General features: G+C 36.0%; 1 protein-coding gene across 1 annotated transcript in view; it reads right to left on the bottom strand.

The window, feature by feature from the left end:
- Positions 1-20397, bottom strand: part of LOC129742968 (uncharacterized) — a 61534-nt gene that overhangs the window by 5123 nt on the left and 36014 nt on the right. Inside the window, exons 7-10 of the mRNA XM_055734912.1 lie at positions 10253-10365; positions 3575-3755; positions 2902-3142; positions 614-703 (exon numbers count right to left, since the gene is read on the bottom strand). Of these exons, the coding sequence (XP_055590887.1) occupies positions 614-703; positions 2902-3142; positions 3575-3755; positions 10253-10365 (625 nt within the window). The remainder of the gene's footprint in view (positions 1-613; positions 704-2901; positions 3143-3574; positions 3756-10252; positions 10366-20397) is intronic.

Below are 20397 nucleotides of genomic sequence, written 5' to 3'. Positions count from 1 at the left end.
TCAACGCTGTAACGTGTGTTTAATGAAAGGAAGATCTATTTTAGCTTACTGGCCAGATAAGATCGTTTTCCTTCGCGAAGACGAATCCTTTTGACGGTGCACCGATCGGCATTGGATTTCTTGGCGATGTCGTAGTCCGACTACCCTGTGTTTGCCTTGATCGTTCTCAACACCTTCAAATGCAGTTTCCGATCCTTAGGTCCACTATGACACTTGGTATGAACCTGCCGATCAATACTATGCATCTCACCGAAACGTTTGAGAACGTTGAACACGGTTGATTTGACCATTTTTGAACCCGACCATGTCGGGTTTTTGACGTGGATGTCCAAAATTAATTTTCGTCTCGCGGCTTCCATCACGTGTAACTTTTTTGACACAAAACGAATCGTAATGAAATTTTCTACACTGATAGAGGAAACATTAAAAAAAAAGTACTGTCAGAACATTCCAGATCCGACAACTTGAAGCACTGTGGTATAATAAACAGTGTGTCCAGATTTAAGATGATCCATGTTTTAGATTCTCTGAAATGATTTGTTCATAAAACTTGATCTGTGATCTGAAATTGTTTTTTAATTGTAATTTGATATTAAGAACTCGTTTTATTTACCTTTCTTGCATCCTAAATTGTAAAGGTGTACCAAATGCCGAGAGACAGAGACCTTCCCTGATCCTGGGTCTGTCCTGTATGAAATCATTCCTAAAAAAAAATAGAAACATTTATCGTACTCGAATACTTTTTCTTTCAAATTGGGTTCCATTTGTTGTATAAGTTCTCAGGCTATACCAAAAATTGTGCGGAACTGCCTTTCCCCTCTCTTATCACCCACTGGAAGGTTAAAAGGATTGGCACCTCTCTTCTCCTTCCCATCCCGTCAGCGGAATAAAATCATCTTAGAAATATTTTTTTTGTTTTTAAATAGTCTTTCCAATTTGTTACTATCTGCTAGCTTAGCATTCGAGCTATTAACAAAATTGTATGGGAGCTCCCCTTCCCCCTTCCTATCGAATCAGCAAAAGAAGGAAGAAGCCTTAAACAATCATAGATAAAAATTCTACTGGAATAACCTCTGCTGTTAAATTTGAATAATACGTTCTCGAGTGATAAATTTAGTTTTTTTGTTCGATTAGTTCTCGGGTAATGCATTTTTTTTTGGTTACCCAGGTGATAAATACCAAGTAGGAATTTTACGAATTGGTCCCAATGCACGTCGAGTGCCGTGTCCTCATGGAACCGATGGGTCGATTCGTTATATACTCATCCGTATACATATACGCCCTAAACTCCAACTGGGGCCTCAGACCATTTCCCAAACCGGTAACTGCTCTAAGGCAACACTTCGGAAGGGAGTCTAATTCACGCATACGCGCTACTCATGCAACACTCGCTTGGAGGTTCATATTTAGATTAAATATCATCCTGGCCGCTCGAGATAATCTTCACGTGGTGATTCGATCGGCTACGCTGGTAGTTCATTTGATTGCTTCGGACTCATTAAGCTTAGTAAATTTAACCTTCCCATGCCGTTCGGGTCAATATGACCCGAAGCGCACATTTAAAATCTCTTATCTTCATTCCAATATACTGAAGAACTTGGAATTTTGACTGACCAAGTATGTTCTATGAAAATAATGATCAAATTAACGTCAAAAAATTGAAATTTGAGTTTTGAAAATCGGTTCATTGGGAAATGAAATACAGCTAAGCAAAGCAAAAATTGGATATCGTTTTTTTAAGTTAGATTTTTTTCTACCGGAAGATCTGAGATAGCGGTCAAAACCTTCATTGGACCCCAACATATCTATACACTGTCGGAAAGATGGATTCTTGACAATTTCAAACATTAATGAAACACTTAAATACAGAAAAGCTGTCAAAAGTTATGAGCATTTTAAAAATAAAATTGATTTTTCGGACTTTTTACTTTCTGAACCAGTTTCTGATAACTTGGTAATACAAATCGACTTTATTTTAAAATTTTGAGTAATAAGAACAAATTACCTACACAATGAATATAATATCATCAAAATCGGTTAACATTTACAGTCAGGAGAACGAAATCAAACTACAACTCAAATTTCCCCGAAACGGATATTTTGCGAACGGCATGGGAAGGTTAAGTTAGGTTATCCTACGTCGTAATTCATAAAACTGTATAGGAGACCCCCTCCTCCTTCTTATTCACCCAGTGAAAGAACAGATGGGTCTCAAACATCATAAAAACTTGACTCGTAGCCTTTTACCTTCCTATGTAAAATTTGGGTTCATTTGCATGATGAGTTATCGAATAATGCATCAAATTGTAAGTAAGACCCTCTCCTCCCTATTATATCTTATATATTGGATGGAAGGACCCTCCCGCTATTATCTCTACACTGGAAGGAGGGAAGGGTCTAAAACCATCATTAAAATATTCTTCCTACCCATATACCCTCGCATGCCAAATTTGGTTCTGTTTGCTTGATTAGTTCTCAAATTGTGCGAAAAACTGTATGGGAGCCCCCCTACCCACTTTCTATTTCCTCATTGGAAGGAGGGAGGGGTACCAAACCATTTTAGGAATATTTCTCGTAACCAAATACACTCCCATGCCAAATTTGGTTCCATTTTCATGATCGGTTCTCGAGTTGTTCAACCATGCTTCTTTTGATTAGGAGGCCCCCTCCCCCTTTGCTGCTCTTTCTGTGGAAAAATTTTAGGGTGCAATCATACAATTTTTTGCATGACTTATCCAGCCAATTTCGAACAAAAACAATATCCTTAAAATAACTTCGTCGGCTTCCAACCATGGCATTGTACCAAAAGGCTGTTCAATAACTATTTAACATAGCCCTACAATTCTTTCAACAAAATGTTCGAAAAAAAAACTTAATAAAAAATCAATTAGTAAAACTTACACTGTCGTTCGTTCCGAGGTACCGCTGCCAGTTCCGGTACTGTGATTGTTACTGCTAGCGCCGCTGCCGGTGCTGTTAACGCCTCCGGCACCGCCGGCACCCCCGCCGGTTCCGCTACCGGCATTGGCGCCCGCCGCTCCGGAACTGGCCGCACCGCTTCCGCCGCCACCGCCTCCTCCACCGGCACCGCCAGCTGCTGCTGCGGCCGCCGCCGCTGCCACTGCAGCCGTCGGTCCGACGCCTGTAATGAAGCGTTGAAAAATCTCTAAATTTTCCCCGATTATACCTTTGAGCCCGGTACGGTGGTTGGGAGAAGGGGTTAGTAAAAGGGGAACACACTGCGGATTCGTATACAGCGTACGTGAGAGCTTTTTTGATAAATTTCTCTTCTTCAGTTCGCGCATTTGGAAAGGATTGGGATTCTTGGGATATTTCTTTCTGTTAGGGGACCATGGGCCGTGAAGCGTTACACAGATAGAGATGACTCTCACTTCGGAATTCCATTAAAATGGAAAGCCAATCGAGGAGTCTCTCTTCGCTTGCACAATTTGTTCAAAATTACAATCAATGAATGATTGGCATTTGGGAAAAAGTTAGTGAAACCGGGGGGTTTTGTTAGCCACAGAGAGCGTTCAGTTCCTAAGCGGAACAGCACCGGTAGGTTCATACTTACGTAAGGTTTCTCCACCGCTCGAGGCCCTCCGGCTCGGTTTAGTGCTGGAAGCCGATATACTCCGGTGGACACCTCGATGTGTGGGGCTCTGAACTTGTGAGTTGCCGGTGTTGGCGCCGTCGTTACCAGCTATATTACGTAGTGACAGAGACGATCCGGACCGGGAACCGTCGGACTCGGGCTGGTTTTGTGATGTATTCATGATGCGGAGATAGATGGGAAATAGATTAGTAAGATAATATCCAGTGGAGAAAGGGGAAACAAATACGAACGGAAAAAATCCCACCAAATCACCCTTGGAGAGAAACAGTTTAACTCAGTAATAACCACCCAGAATGCAGTCGAAGGATTACATAAACTTCTTGACAACATTAATGTCGAATATGTGTATGTTATACACCAAATAAATTAAACAGAGATTCTTTTGACTTTCAACAAATGAATGCTGACTAAACTTCTAATTCTAAACAATTGACTCTTGACTCATGACTTTTGACTCATGACTCTTCACTGACTCTTGATTTTCAACTATCCAAACATTGACTCTAGAACCTCTGATTCTGACTCTTTTCTTTTTAATCTCTTGACTCTCAACTCTGATCTTTTGTCTCTACTTTGATTCTCAACTCTTTTGATTATCATCTCTTGTTTTTTTACTCTCAACTCTCGAAAATAGACTCTTGACTGCCGACTTTTACTTTCGATTTTTGTTTGGTCAGTTGAAACCTGATTCTTGACTCTTGACTCTCAACTCTTGTCTCTTTAATCTCAATTCGCGTTCTTCGACTCTTGATCCTGATTTTAGTCTCTTTTGACTTTTGACTCTCAACTCTTCACTCTGGTTGAGACTTTTGACTCTCGACTCTAGACTATTGTCTCTTGACTAAAGGTTTTGAGGCTCCATTCTCTTGAGTCCTATTTTTTGTGTCTTGATTTTGGCCTCTCTACTCTCGACTCGTGATTTTTGTGTTGACTCTCTTATCTCGACTCTAGGTTTTCTGTCTTGTCTCCTTACTTCGGACTCTATTTTAAATTCTGGTCACTTGAAAGCTAAGTTTTGACGCTTGATTCTTGACTCGCGACCCTTGATTTTTAACTTTTTACTCTCGACTTTCGTCTATTGACTCTTGACTTTCTTGGCTCTTGGCCTTGGAACTTGATTCTTAATTTTTGGCTCTCATCCTTCAACATTAGTCACTTGAAGTCTAACTCTCGACTCTCTAATCTCAAATCTGGATCATAGATTCTTGGCTATTGACTCTTAACTTTTGACGCTTGACTCTAGTCTTCGATCACCTGAAACCGGGTCCAAGACTCTTGACTCTCTAACCTCGACCCTCGATCCTGACTTTAGTTCATTTTCACTTTTGACTCTTAAACTCCAGTCACTTGAAGCTTGACAATTGGCTTCGACGCTTGACTCTCAAACATTGTTTCTCGAATCCTCTTTCTTAGATCTTGACTCTGGATTCTCGACTCTTAACTTTTGGCTTGACTCTCTACTCTTGACTCGCTTATCTCGACCCTCGATTCTTGGCTCTAATCTCTTAACTCTGGTCACTTGATACCTCATTCTCGACTGTCTTATTTCATCTCTCAACCCTGACTCTCTTCTCTTAACTTTTGGCGCATGACTCTTTTGAAACTAGGCTTTAAGATAGTGATCCTTGACTTCCGACCCTCCTCATCAACCCTGGAATCTTAACTTTTGACTCTCGACTTTAGACTATCATCTCTTGACTAAAGGCTTTGAAAACGGTGTCTTGATTTTGGACTTTTTACTTTCGACCTTTAATTTTTTGTGTTGACTCTCTTATCTCGACTCTAGATTCTATGTCTAGTCTCCTTACTTTGGGCTCTATTTTAAATTCTTGTCACTGTGAAATGAATTTGCGGCTTTATCGGTGACGGTTAAAGAGTTGAAATGAAAGACGGATAGAAGATCAGAAGAAAATTCTAAGGTGGTGAAAAGAGCGAAGAGCATTTGAAATAGAAGCTTGACCACATACTAAATTCTTTGTCCCGCATCAATTAACTGTATTGAAGAAGTAGTACCAAATAGGGAAGGCACTACATTTTTCGATTCAGTTAATTATGGATGGTTCGACCGCCATGTGAGTGTGCACATGTGCCGAACGGACAAAATGGCGGTCGAACCATCCATAATTAACTGTTAATTATGGATGGTTCGACCGCCATGTGAGTGTGCACATGTGCCGAACGGACATAATGGCGGTCGAACCATCCATAATTAACTGTATCGAAAAATGTAGTGCCTTCCCTATTGGGTACTACTTCTTCAATACAGTTAATTGATGCGGGACAAAGAATTTAGTATGTGGTCAAGCTTCTATTTCAAATGCTCTTCGCTCTTTTCACCACCTTAGAATTTTCTTCTGATCTTCTATCCGTCTTTCATTTCAACTCTTTAACCCTCACCGATAAAGCCGCAAATTCATTTCATAAAACAAATTCACGGTGATTTCTCCTCTTAAAATAATTCTTGTCACTTGAAAGCTAATTTTTGGTTCTCGATTCTTAATTCGCGACCCTTGACTTTCAACTTTTTACTCTTGACTTTCGCTTATCGACTCTTGACTTTTAAACTTGTCTCTTGAATCGTGATTAATTTTTGACTCTTATCCCTCAACCCTAGTCACTTGGAAACTAACTCTCGATTCTCTAATCTCAAATCTGGATCATAAATTCTCGATTCATGGCTATTGACTCTTAACTTACGACCCTCGATCCTGATTTTAGTTCATTTTCACTTTTGACTCTAAACTCCAGTCACTTGAGGCTTGACAATTGGCTTCGACTCTTGACTCTCAAACTTTGTTTCCCGAATCCTCTTTCATAGATCTTGATTCTGGATTCTCGACTCTTAACTTTTGGCTTGACTCTCTACTCTTGATTTGCTTATCTCGACCCTAGATTCTTGACTCCAATCTTTTAACTTTTGACCATTAAATCTCAACTCCGAGCACTTGATACCTATTTCTCGGCTTTCTTATTTCAACTCTCGACCCTGACCCTCTTCTCTTAACTTTTGGCGCTTGATTCTCATCTCTGCTCATTTGAAACCTCACTTTCCTCGACTCTAAAATTTTTTGATATTCAAAACTGGCCTTATGAATACTGATTCTTGGTTCTCGGCCTCTTCTTGCGACTCTTAATTTTGTTATCTTATTTTGATCGCCGCTGGGATATATTCTTATCTAAGTTTGTGGCATATCGGCAAATTGAAAATCTAATTAGAGAGCAATTATGATAGATATGAAAATTGATAGGTGGAAAGGTCAAAGCTAGAGCGCTTTGGGTAGAAGAAACGAATAGATGGTGAAACTGTGAGCTTAGGGCATTGTTTCTTATCGACAGCATGAAACTGCATGTGTGATTCTTTACCCGGCATCTGCTGGCTGTTTGTAGTAAGTGACGAAGACCCATCTGGGCTGGTTGTGGGTAGCAATGTGGCTTCTTCGTCACTTACTACAAACAGCCAGCAGATGCCGGGTAAAGAATCACACATGCAGTTTCATGCTGTCGATAAGAAACAATGCCCTAAGCTCACAGTTTCACCATCTATTCGTTTCTTCTACCCAAAGCGCTCTAGCTTTGACCTTTCCACCTATCAATTTTCATATCTATCATAATTGCTCTCTAATTAGATTTTCAATTTGCCGATATGCCACAAACTTAGATAAGAAGGACTCTTAATTTTGGAATCATGACCCTCAACTCTGATCATTTGATAACTGACTCTCGTCTCTTGACTTTCAACTCTCAAATCTTATTTATAAAAATTTTGACTCTTGACTCGCACCTCTAGTCACTTGAAGCCTGATTCTCGACTTTTGATTTTTGACTAACACTAGTCTATTTTGACTCTTGATTTTTGACTTTCAACTCCGGTTACTCGAAACTAGACTCTCAGCTTTTTGCTCTTGACTCTCTACTTTCGACCCTCGACTCTCTCGATTCTTGATTCTACACTAGAGTGCCCCAAACGACCCGACATTTAAAAAAGTTATGCGCTGCAGGCTTAAATTGATCCTAAGCCTAGTACAAGGTCTCAAGCCAAATTTGGGCCAGTTTGGATCACGATAGGGTCCCTCAATGAGCTTAAAGTTTGTATAGGATTTTGGGACATTTTGTTCGGGAGGAACACGAAAATCCAGTTTTTCATGAATAACTTTGGTCTCCTTCGGCCGATTTCTTTTGAAAACGTTTACCTAAACTATGACAAATATTTCATCCAAAGACTGCAATTCGAATTCAGTTAAGACACAAAAGTTTTAAACTTCAAAAAATAGTTATCTTTTAAAATGGTGATATTCATCACTATTAATGAGAGACACTGCTTCGAACATTTTGACGGAGCATTAACCGTGATGAATATCACCCCCATTTTTAAAGTTTCATAACTTTTTTATTATAAGTCGAATCGAAATGCAGTCTTCGGATGAAATATTTATCATAGTTTAGGCTTTAAGAAACGTTTTCAAAAGAAATCGGCCGAAGGGGATCAAAGTTATTAATGAAAAACTGGATTTTCATATTCCTCCCGAACAAAATGTCTCAAAATCCCATACAAACTTTAGGCTCGTTGAGCGACCCCTTCCCGTGATCCGATCTGGCCCAAATTTGGCATGAGACCTTTTAGTAGGATCAATTTAAGCCTGCGCCGCAAAACATTTCACAAGCTTGAAATTTATCATACAAATTTGGGGCAGTCTATTCTACACTCTTAACTTTTGACGCTCGATTGTCGATTCTCGATTTTAGACTTATGACTTTCAAACCTGGTCCTGATAATTGGATCTTGAAACTGGATTCTCGACTTTTGACTTGACTCTTGACTCTGTATTCTCGTTTCTCGATTCTTGGCTCTAGTCTAAAAAATTTTTAATTTTGACTCTCAGCTCTGGTCTCTTAAAATCTTAAAATCTTGAAACTGGTTTCTCGACTTCTAGCTTTTGACTTGACTCTTGACTCGATTTTCTCGATTCTTTGCTAGTCTAGTCTTCATTTTTTTTTTATTTTTGACTCTCAACTCTGCTCTCTTAAAATCATAATTTTTCGATCTTTTGACTCTTGACTTACGATTCTGACCAATTGAAACCAGATTCCTGACTATTTACTCTCGACTATCGACCCTTGTCTTTCAAAACACTCTTAACTTTTGACTCCTGATTCTTGATTTTGGACTTATGACTTTCAAACCTGGTCCTGGTTATTGAATCTTGAAAGTGGATTCTCGACTTTTGACTTTTGACTTAACTCTTGACTCGGTTTTCTCGTTTCTCGATTCTTGGCTCTAGTCTTTAAAATTTTTAATTTTGACTCTCAACTCTGGTCTCTTAAAATCTTTAAATCTTGAAACTGGTTTCTCGACTTTTGACTTTTGACTTGACTCTTGACTCGATTTTCTTTTTTCTCGATTCTTGGCTCTATTTTTATTATTGACTCTCAACTCTGGTCTCCTAAAATCATGATTTTTAGATCTTTTGACTCTTGACTTTCGACTCTGACCGATTGAAACCAGATTTTTGACTTTTTACTCTCGACTATCGACTCTTGTCTTCCAAAACTAGACTCTTCATTCTTGATCTCGATTCTTGATTTTGACTTATCGCTCTCCTGACTTGACTTATCGTTTCAAACTCTTGGCTCTTGTCTTTTGATTTTCGACTCTCGAATTTCGAGCATCGATTCGATGCTCTCGACTTTATACTTTGAATATTGACTGTTTTATTTTTTTTTTCTCATGGTTATTATTTAATTTAATCTAGGTTGTTCCAACAAATCCGGCTTAAATAAATGATCAAAAGTGTGAAATCGCTTAGTTCTACAAAAAAAATTATCTTAATTTCTAAAAGTTCTATAAGTTATAACTCATGTTTATGTAATCCCTCAAAAGCATACAGTCTACCATAACCAATAAATGATGATCCTTAGAAGTCCCTGTGGTACAAACGTGGAAAAACACTAGCAACACTACCAAACAAAACGTAAATCATTGGAAGGTGCGTCTCAGCGTTCCGGAGCAAAATGATGATAATGACTTTCGAGAAGAAAGAAAACAACACTTCTCACTGGAAATGATGAGTTGAAAAAAAAACAAAATGTCCAAAATACAAACCGATTGATTGAGAGTGATTTGGAATGCGCGAAATGATTCTGGGCAAACCATGAAAATGTGATGAGCTTATCTTCTAGAATACATTTTTGGACCCGATGGTGTCCAAAACCGAAAAATTGGAACAAACGGGATTCAGGGGCAAGAAGACACTCAAAATCCTCTCTCGTTCTCTCTTTTTTTCTCTTTCGCTCAAAACATAATTGGGACAAAGGTCACACCACAAAAAAACTCCAAACTACACAGCATAATTTACTTTCGAGAGTCAGGACAAACTAAGGATCACACTCTAGAAACAAAACTACTAAAATAAGGCTTTAACTTAAAAAAAATGCAAACCGAAATAAAACTCATAAAAATGATAACAAAAACAGCATTAAGAATGGTAATAATTTGAAAATTCTATTGAAAACAAAATAAAAAAATAAGATAGATAACAAACTGTGCATACATGGCAGAAAAAACAAAACACAAAACCGATCAACAAGAGAAGGATAGTAAAAATGGAATTAAAAAATATACTGACAAAAAACACTTACGTCGGTGCTCTTTCTTCCCAGTAGTAGATAAGTGGCGAAAACATCATCGTATCGTGTGAATGTCAATGATTCTTCTATGTCTTGCCTATTGTAGCCCATGGCGACTAGCGCTTCTACTCAAATTGAAAATTTTCGATTATTTTCAATGAGTTTGTTTTTGGTTCCAAATTTTCCCCATCGGATTGGAAATGATGAATGGTGGTGGTTGGTGGAGGAAATAATTTTACGATTTCATCATCGCCGCCAGCGGATTGATTTCACATTTTTGGTCGGTTCAGCGCCGTCATCGATTTGTGATATTTATGGGTATTTTTTTGGGTTTTGTTTTGGGGTGGTAATGATCAACCGCAGAGGCACACACGCGGTTCGTAGTATATCGTTGGCCATTTTTTTTTTGGTTCGACACATTGGTTTTTCGTTTCGGTTGATTGCGGTAGTGGTGAATATTGATGTTTTGTTTTTGGTTTTAGGTTGATTTTGGTGGTTTTCATGATGATGATGGTGGTGGTCGAGAAAATATAAGAAAAAAGATAAAAGAGAAAACAAAATAAACATTTTAGAAAATTTGGTTCTCGTTTGGCAAACATACACACACTGATTACAACATTTTACAACGAGTATTTTTTTTTTTTTTCATTAAATTCGTAACAGAACATGACAACAAGAACATCCCACAAGCTTGCAACGGGTTCTAGGGTGGTGGTAACAAATCGATGTACTAATTGAAACTAAATGAGAATTAACTGAATAAGGATTGCTTCTCCTTGGAAGCTACTTTCAATCTACATCAAAACGTTTTTGAATCAAAATCCTATGAAATCCTCGCAAATTAACTCCTATTGGTACTCGACAAAAAATAGTGTCATCTAAATAATTTCCTGCTCAATCCTCGCTTCTTATGATTTTCATATTTCAGTGCACTGAAAAACTTCAATTTTTTTTTAATTTCACAAGTAATTGACTCGAGTTTTGTTTACTCTGAGATCCTTTCTTTTTCAATAAGATTTTTTTTATTTATTAATTTTACTATCTCAATGGAATACTGCCTGGCAATTAATCGATTGAACTACATTTTCTCTTACATGGTTGTTTTAGGTGAGGTTGGCATCTAGACTGAGAACTCTGGCGAATTTTAATAAAGAGAATTCACTTCATGGTATTTCGGAGCACTTCAAAAGGCTTGCCTTCCGCTGAATTCCCTTAAGAAAAATTTATCCACATACATACAACATAATACCAGATTTACAAATAGGGGATCAAATAATTATCGAGTCATGAGCAAAAATCCTAGAGTTTCAATGTGAACACCTGAAAACCTATCATTCTATAAAAATAACTAAATTTCCTTTAAAGTATGATCGGTATCCTTTTGACTTTGAAAAGCTACAAAAACTTTATTTTTGCAAATTATCAAAGTTTGAAAAAGTCTCATTTTTCTTACAATATTTACTAGTTTGAAAGGACAAAAATCTATAAAGTCTCTTAAAAGTATGTAGTAATTTAGATTGCACTTTGGTACACAGCATTATGAAATATTTTAATAAATACTTTATATTTTAATTTTATGAAGAGATTAATCATATATATTTTATTTTTAAGATTTTTTCGTCACAATTAATAGACCCAAGCAGCCAAAACTGACATATTTACTGAAATAAAGGCTTTGAAAGTTACATATTTGCTGACAAAGAGAAACAACTTTCAACTATTGATGAACTTGAAAGTTGCCAAAGTGATGTATATGTACGTTGTATGCAAGGAATATTTAAAGAAGGTAGTGCCAAGGCAGCCCTGCTCTAGTAATGGTACAGGCTGAGACGTCACAATCACGAAAAATCTGTTAATTTACTAGGAAACTTTAATTTTTCGATGATAATTCGAAGGATCTGCTGGAAATTTTCCACTTTGAAAACATGCTATTGTAGAACGATTCTTGCTCTTCAAGAAGGGTACAAGAAAAGTTGCATTTTCAAATAATTTTTCTATAAAATAGACCATCGAAGTTCGAAAAAATTGTGGGGTTTCACCACTGAAATTTGCAAAACTTTAAAATTAGTTCAAAGTCTTCCATGAAAATGTTCAAATCAGTAGTGCAGTTTAAGCTCCTCATTACAATAAAGTGATCAAAACAAAAAAATTTATACAAAACCACAATATTTTATTGGCATTTTAGTAAACTGAGTTAACAATCATGAATTAATGTTGATTTTTCTACTTAAGAATTGTATATGGTTAACCAGTTGGATTTAAATCATGACAATCAGTTGAGCATTCAGCTAGAGTTTTTTGAAGTTAATATTTTCTTCATTTTTGCACGTTTTAGCTTCAAGGCGACATTGCGTTCATTCATAAATTAAAAAAAAATAATGCAATCTTCAAAGGACCAAAAAACTCCATTATATAATGAAATAGAGGCCCTTCAATAAAATCGCAATGAATTTGGAATTCGATTTCGTTGTAAAACGTGTTTTTCTTTGAAATTCTTAGCATTCTCACATAAATTTTCAATACAATCGTTTTTGTGACGTCACAAAAAAAATCCAATATGGCTCTCGGCACTACCTTATTTAAATATTCCTTGCGTTGTATGGAACTTATTTTGCACAATTCTCATGAGTGAACTATATGTACTCATTAATGAACTTGAAAGTTGCACAAGAGATTTAAATGTACGTTGTACGTAACTTATTTTGCCCAATTCCCATGAGTGAACTATATTTACTCATTAATGAACTTGAAAGTTGATTTATATGTACGTTGTATGGAACTTATTTTGCACAATTCTCATGAGTCAACTATATGTACTCATTGATTAATTTGAAAGTTGCCAAAGTGATTTACATATACAGTGAGGGGCAAAATAAAGTGTCCAAATTATTTTTTTTTCAATTTCTTTTATTTTTCTGGTTAAAATTCAACGAAAACACATCGTAATCATTTTTAAAATATTGTTTATTATGTTCTTTTCAATTTTTGTTAATGTTGCGCTGGAAAAAAAAGAAAGCTTTTCTGATAGATAAAAAACAGTTAATATTCCAAAAAAACAGGGGCAAAATAAAGTGTCCAGATCAGTACAGCTTCAAATAATTCAAACTGAAGGCAAACAAGAACGATTTAATAATGGGTATGGCCTCCTTCAGCCTTCAACACCTCCTGCAAGCGCTTCGGCACACTTTCAACAAGGTTGTGCAAGTGTTGTGGGTCGAGTTCTTCCCACGCATGCTCCAGGGCATCAAAATAAGTACTTTTATTTGTCACACCAGTCTTATCAATCAGAGCATCGAGGATGGCCCACAGATTTTCGATGGGGTTCAGATCAGGACTTAGTGAAGGCCATTCAAGGGGTTTGATGTGGCAAGAACGGGAAAATGACGTCATCAGATTGGCCGTATGCTTCGGATCGTTATTCTGCTGTAAAACGAAGCGCTCTTCGAGGCCCGTCTTGATGAGGGATACCTCGAGGTTTTCCGGCAGGATATTGCAATAAGACTCAGCTGTCATGATTCCGTCAATTTTTACCAAATTGCCCACCCCACCCCAAGAAAAGCACCCCCACACCATCACGTTACTTCCTCCGTGCTTGACTGTTCCTTGGATATGGCGGTCTTGGAGCTCCTCACCCGACTTGTGCCACATATGATCCCGCTTCTTCCGGTTGAATAGCTCAAATTTGGATTCGTCGGCCCACAACAATGTTTTCCTCTGAATCAAAGCAATCGAAAGATTCCTTTTAATTCAACCACGGTAAATGAAAAGTTCAGATACCGGTATTTCGATAGCAACTTACTATCTTCTTCAGTAAGCGTTTTCGATTGGTATCGAGCACGGAGCAACGGAGGAAGTAACGTGATGGTGTGGGACGTGATGGACGTGATTGATAAGACTGGTGTGACAAATAAAAGTACTTATTTTGATGCCCTGGAGCATGCGTGGGTAGAACTCGACCCACAACACTTGCACAACCTTGTTGAAAGTGTGCCGAAGCGCTTGCAGGAGGTGTTGAAGGCTGAAGGAGGCCATACCCATTATTAAATCGTTCTTGTTTGCCTTCAGTTTGAATTATTTGAAGCTGTACTGATCTGGACACTTTATTTTGCCCCTGTTTTTTTTGGAATATTAACTGTTTTTTATCTATCAGAAAAGCTTTCTTTTTTTTCCAGCGCAACATTAACAAAAATTGAAAAGAACATAATAAACAATATTTTAAAAATGATTACGATGTGTTTTCGTTGAATTTTAACCAGAAAAATAAAAGAAATTGAAAAAAAATAATTTGGACACTTTATTTTGCCCCTCACTGTATGTACGATGTATGTGACTTATTTTGCCCAATTCCCATGAGTGAACTATATCACTCATGAATGAACTTGAATGTTGCAAAAGTGACTTATATGTACGTTGTAAGCGACTTTAGTAACAAAAAGGGTACAAAAGTACTCAAAACGGATTTTAAAAAAAGTGCATTGAGGTGCTACGAAATCGTAACGCCAATTCGAGTTTTAATTTCTGCTCAAACAACATGTAGGCGTGGCCTTGTGGTAACGTGTTCGATTGTCACCACGAAGGTGAGGGTTCGATCCCCAAGCAGGGCAAGTTTTTTTTCAATAAGTAATTTGATTACTTGAGTGACCATTCTAAAGTAGGGTTGCCATCCGTCCCGCAAAAGCGGGACATGTCCCGCTTTTTTGGAAAATGTCCCGCCGTCCCGCTTTTTATTCGAAATGTCCCGCTTTTTTTCAACTAAGTTTTCGGATAAAAACAAGTTACCCTACGTTGGATTTATTTTGATTTATCAAAACTGCACATCACACAAATAAGATGCTTTCTTTTTTTTTTTGATCCCTTATTTCTTTGGGAAAGATCTTTTAAAATTTTCTATGCAATTCCTATTCATGTCAGATTTTAATCTATCAAACAAGACATTGAATTAAAATTTATAAGAAGAACTGGGTTTCAATTAAAAATATGTCATTTGTTATGCATTTTTTCTTTGTCAAGCTCTATTTGAGTATGTGATAGTGTCACATTGTGACACACCATATGACCTATACTATTTATCTATCTTTAAAACGGGTGAAGATCAGGTGTAAATCATTTTTTATTCAAAATAACGTTTATGCAACTCAGTGTTGAAAATTGAGCAATTAAACACTGGAATCAATATCGAAAAACGCTACATTTCAGCACTAAATTCAGTGTCGAAAAGTACACTCCACGACTAAATTGATCATAAATTTTTAGTTTTTGGCATGGTCGACCACATGTTGTTATTTGTTGAGATGCGCTTCTTGTTGGTTAAAAAATGAATTTTCAAGGGAATTTTACGAATTTGCATAAAATTTTGTATGCAATTCGTTGCAAAACTCGATTTTCTAGCACTCGACGTAATTATCCGATTCAGCTACTTTCGTCGGATAAATTTATGACTTGTGCTGAAAAAAAAACACTTTTTGCAACTTGTTCCATAAATAACAATTTGCTGCATGGCGAAACTTATAGCTTTTCAGCTTTTAGAAAAAATATCAAAAAGATCTAATTCTGGGTAACGCTAGTGATAGATTACTAAAAAATGACACACTGATTTCGCACTAAAACGGATTCTGGAGAATGATTCTTTTAATTTTCATAATTTTGAAATCTTCTCAATCTTGAAACGAAGTTTATGTGACTTTTACAGTGAAAACAAAATGATGCCTCTGAATATAATAAAGCTCTTTTCACAAACCAGAAATTTCAAGCTTAAAAACATTCCATAAAAAATCAGTGAATACCTACATTGTACATATGAATCAAATATGTCTAAAAACAAAATTAATTTCTTTGTTTGACAAAAATCAAGAAAATATCTTGACAATTTTGTACAAAAAACCGCTTGTAATGCTGAAATTTTTTCATCATTGATTTAATTTTTGTTTCAATCAACGTTGTTTAACGTCTTTGTGTTCGCACTTTTTTATCAACGGAAGGACATTGAAAAGCTTCAACTTTGTTCGATTTTTACGCCTGGATTAGAAAGCAAAGACGTTGACTCTGAAAGCTGATGTTATATCAACTGAACTATGCCTCCACTATCGATTTATAGAACTTCATACTCAAGTAAAAAAGCAACGCACTTTTAGAGTAGAAAAAAAACATTATTTACATACATTTCAAGACATTTTGAAACAAATATTTAAAATGTCCCGCTTTTTTCGGCTGTGTCCCGCTTTTTCCTCTCAAACTGTCCCGCTTTTTTTGAAAACCATCTGGCAAGCCTATTCTAATGCCATGTATGTAGGAAATGTAGGAAAGAAGCAATAAAGCAGTAAATTGAACGAATCTCGGCAAACCGCAATTTGTCGAGTTTGGAATCCGGCGCGTGGCCTCATGGCGTTACCATGTACTGAACATAGTAAATAATCAAGAGAAGGTGATATGAACTGATGCCTAAGGGGCAATTGAAAGAGAGAGAATTTTTTGCTCATTTTACGATTTTTTTGGAAGCTGGATTAAAAGGCCGTTAGAAGCTGTATAGAAAGTCATTTTCTGAATGTATGCATTTCTCATGTTTAACAAAAATTTAAATTTTGAGCTCTGAACTACGCTAGAAATTATCATAATTTTCTCAACATAACACATAGATGTATTGAATATGTTCATATTTAAAATTTCAAACCTTTCAACAAACAAGATTCATATGCTTAATGCAAAGGAAGTGTCGTAAACTGAATTGGAATCTAAAAATTTCTGATTTTTAATTCAAATCCAAAATTCGGAATAATTTATATCCTTCACCGGAATAAAAAAAAACTATGAATTCAGAAGCTTAAAGTTTTTACCCAAAATAAGTCATTAACTTTTTCTGCATTACTGTGAACCTTACATGAAACGCCATACGGATTCAATCTTATAAGAGAAAAGTTTGAATTTTTGTATAGGACTTTTCATTTGATTGGGGAGTTTGAACACGAAGGATTATTCCAAAATGTAAGCTGTTAAATAACCATAGTTTGTAAGATTTTTTAAAAATATTTTTAAAATATAACTACTTTATCGATAATCAGTACGTCTCACCATTTAGCCTGTTTGTTATCACAAGGGAACAGCATTTTCGGTGCTTTGGTCATTATAACTAATTTTGGATGATTTTGGCCTCCTGAATTCAAAACTTTTGTCAGGTTTTGTCTATCACCTCTAGTTTTGATGATACAGCGAGTGTAAATTTTTAAATTGATCAAGTTTCAGTAAAATAGATTTTTGAAAAATATACCTACACGTAAACTAAAAACAGATTTTGAATATTTTTTTTATTACACCTCATTCAATCGAGCATTCAGATCTTGCCTAGGTATTTTAGTTTCAGAAAAATGACGCTTCTTTAAAAAAAATGTAAAATAGCTTCTACTATTTTTAAAAATAAAAATAGATTACATTACAACTTTTTCTGACATCATTCAAGAAAGTCTTTGAGTGTTTGATATTAAAGATTCTAACATTCTAACTCATTCAACAACTTCGTTGAAGACTACAACACGATTAGACTTATTTTTTTAAAAACATTAAAAAGATATGGTTAAAATCTGTTTTTTTAAAGTTTGTCGACAGTCTCTTTTTTTGCAGAATTGGAAAAAGGAGAAAAAAAGAAAACTGCTATAATTTTTTTTTTCTCGGAAGTCAAAACTTCACTTTGTAAAACCTGACCGAAATTGAGACTAACATATCGTATGCATGTATGTTAGGGTGGCAGTCAAATGGATCATGTCGATTTTAGAAAACCGACCGTATACATTTCGAGATCGACCCAACAAACTGATCTGTGTAAAATTTCAGCTCAATAGGACTTGATTCAGGGGTGCCTCAAATCGCCTAAAGTGCTCAAATTTTTTTTTTACTACAAAATCATCAAAGAGGGGACCCAAATGCAACCGGATAAATCGAAATTTTAATTTAGTTTCCAAATGTTCTAAAAATTCATAAACGTCGAAATCCGTCGAAATTTTGCGTCCAAAAACAAAACATTTTGAGCAAATTTCGTCAAAATAGTCAGGATTAGTTTTCTGAAATAAGAAAAAAAGTTTTCTGAAATAAGAAATAAAAATCTTCTGGTATGTTCCGATGAGAAAAAAAAATGTTTCAAGTACTTTTCATCTTGATTTTTGTTTTTGGAGCTTTTTAAATTAATTTGCCCAAATATTGCCTCTAATTTTGGTTGAAAATTTTGAAATCATATGCCCGGATTTTCCCAGGTTTTAAGATAAAATAGCCCGGATTTGTCCGGCACGTCAAGGTTGCTAAAATCACAGAAAAATCTGTAATTTCACAGAATTTTGAGCAATATTTCATCACAGAATCAGTGGCACATAACTCAGAATTTTGAAATTTTCAAAGATTTCACAGAATTTTTGAATTTTAAATGGATTTCCTAAATTAATTTTTTTTCGGACATAAAGTTTAGAATTTTTACTTTGAATTAGAAAGTATGATAGGATTAGTAATGTCAATTGATTTTTCCCAATTAAAATGTAAAAAAACACTAATTTATCATGAATTTTCAATGAAATTTAAGGAAAAAGCATCACAGAAAACCATCACAGAATTTTTGGGTAAATCACAGAAAGTCAGATTTTTTTTTTCTCAAAAACACAGAATTTTTTCGGCAACCTTTTCGGAGACGCGCTTGAAAAATTCTGGCAACCTTAGTTTAGGCCCAGTTTTCCTGTTTGTTTGGATAACGTACCGCTTTTAAGTCTACCCTTTTCTGAGGTTTTTAGAAAGCTGTGCGACAGCGCAATTTAAATTGGTCAAAATACTAGTTCCTGAAAACTATTATCGCATCAGTCCGGATAACCGGAAGTCCGGATTTCCGAAAGACTTCCGACAAAGAAAAATGAAGTACTAGATTGTAGGAAGTCTGAGTTTTGTTGCCAGTTCACCAGCGACGTTATTTAAAAAAATCGGAAGTCCGGACTTCCGACAAAGAAAAATTATGTACTAGATTGTTGGGAAATATGTTTTCTGCTGTCAGTTCAGCAACGATGTTTTTTAAAACTCGATTTGAATGTACAATATTTCAATCGATAGCTATTATTCTACACACTATAACCAAAGATTTAAAACTAACTCTTGAGAGTTACGCAAATTATTGTTACAACCACCCTAAAACACTGAACGAAATTGGATGCAAATATATGTGTTATTTTGATATCATATGACGGGGGAGGGACGCCGTTTTGGGTTAATTCATCAGATGAAATGGAGTTACAAGGGATCGCAGGAATACCAAGGGATGAGGGTAAACAGTAAACGATTCTGATAATTTTGGAATTTTTTCGATTCAATCTCCGGAAAACATCGTTTACGGAGAATATGATAGATTGATGTTTGCGATGACTTCTGATTTTCTCTTCGTTCTTGTGAGTATTTGTTTCTAGTGAGCACCCGAAAATGGAGGGTATAGATTTCGATAAACGAAGCCTTTAGAGCAGCGGTCGGCAACCTTTTGAGACAGAAGAGCCAAAAATTGAAAATTAAGGAAATTTCCAAGTTTGAAAGAGCCGCACTTCATTTTATCCTCACTACAAATAATGGTGATCGCTAGGATACATTGCATCCTGATGTGAACTCAGTTTTATTGTCCTTTTTCACATCGCAATACATCTTCGTTGGTTTATAGGCAAACGAAAGCGATTTTCTTTCTTCTGAATCATATATTTTCAAAACAAGTACAGCTTAGTAACGTCGAAATTTTGGCGATTTGTCATTGTGACCTGATAAAATTTATCCTTTTAAACTTTGGTGCAATTCTTTTTTTAACACCTATTCCCAAGTAAAAAAATCGATGCGTTCTGTTGAAATATTAAAAAGAAGCATTGAAAATTTTATATCATTAAAATGCATATTACAAGAGAAGATTGAAAAAAACTAAACGAGAGGTTTTCACTATTATTTTTTTCTTCAAATTCTACAAATAAGCCTAAAATTGTTAAAGTTTTGAACATCCGTTGCAAACCATTGAGGTTCATTTATTTGTTATGCGCATAAAACTTCTTTTTAAATTGTTCAATATTTTCCAGGCCTTAGAATAAATAATCCAACAAATTTTAATTCATTTACAAATTGAAAATAATTAGTCGAAATTTAACAAAATTCAACGATCGGTCGCGAGG

Source organism: Uranotaenia lowii, chromosome 2, assembly GCF_029784155.1.
Source record: "Uranotaenia lowii strain MFRU-FL chromosome 2, ASM2978415v1, whole genome shotgun sequence".
NCBI classification, from domain to species: domain Eukaryota; kingdom Metazoa; phylum Arthropoda; class Insecta; order Diptera; family Culicidae; genus Uranotaenia; species Uranotaenia lowii.
This window is presented reverse-complemented; position numbering and strand designations above follow the sequence as displayed.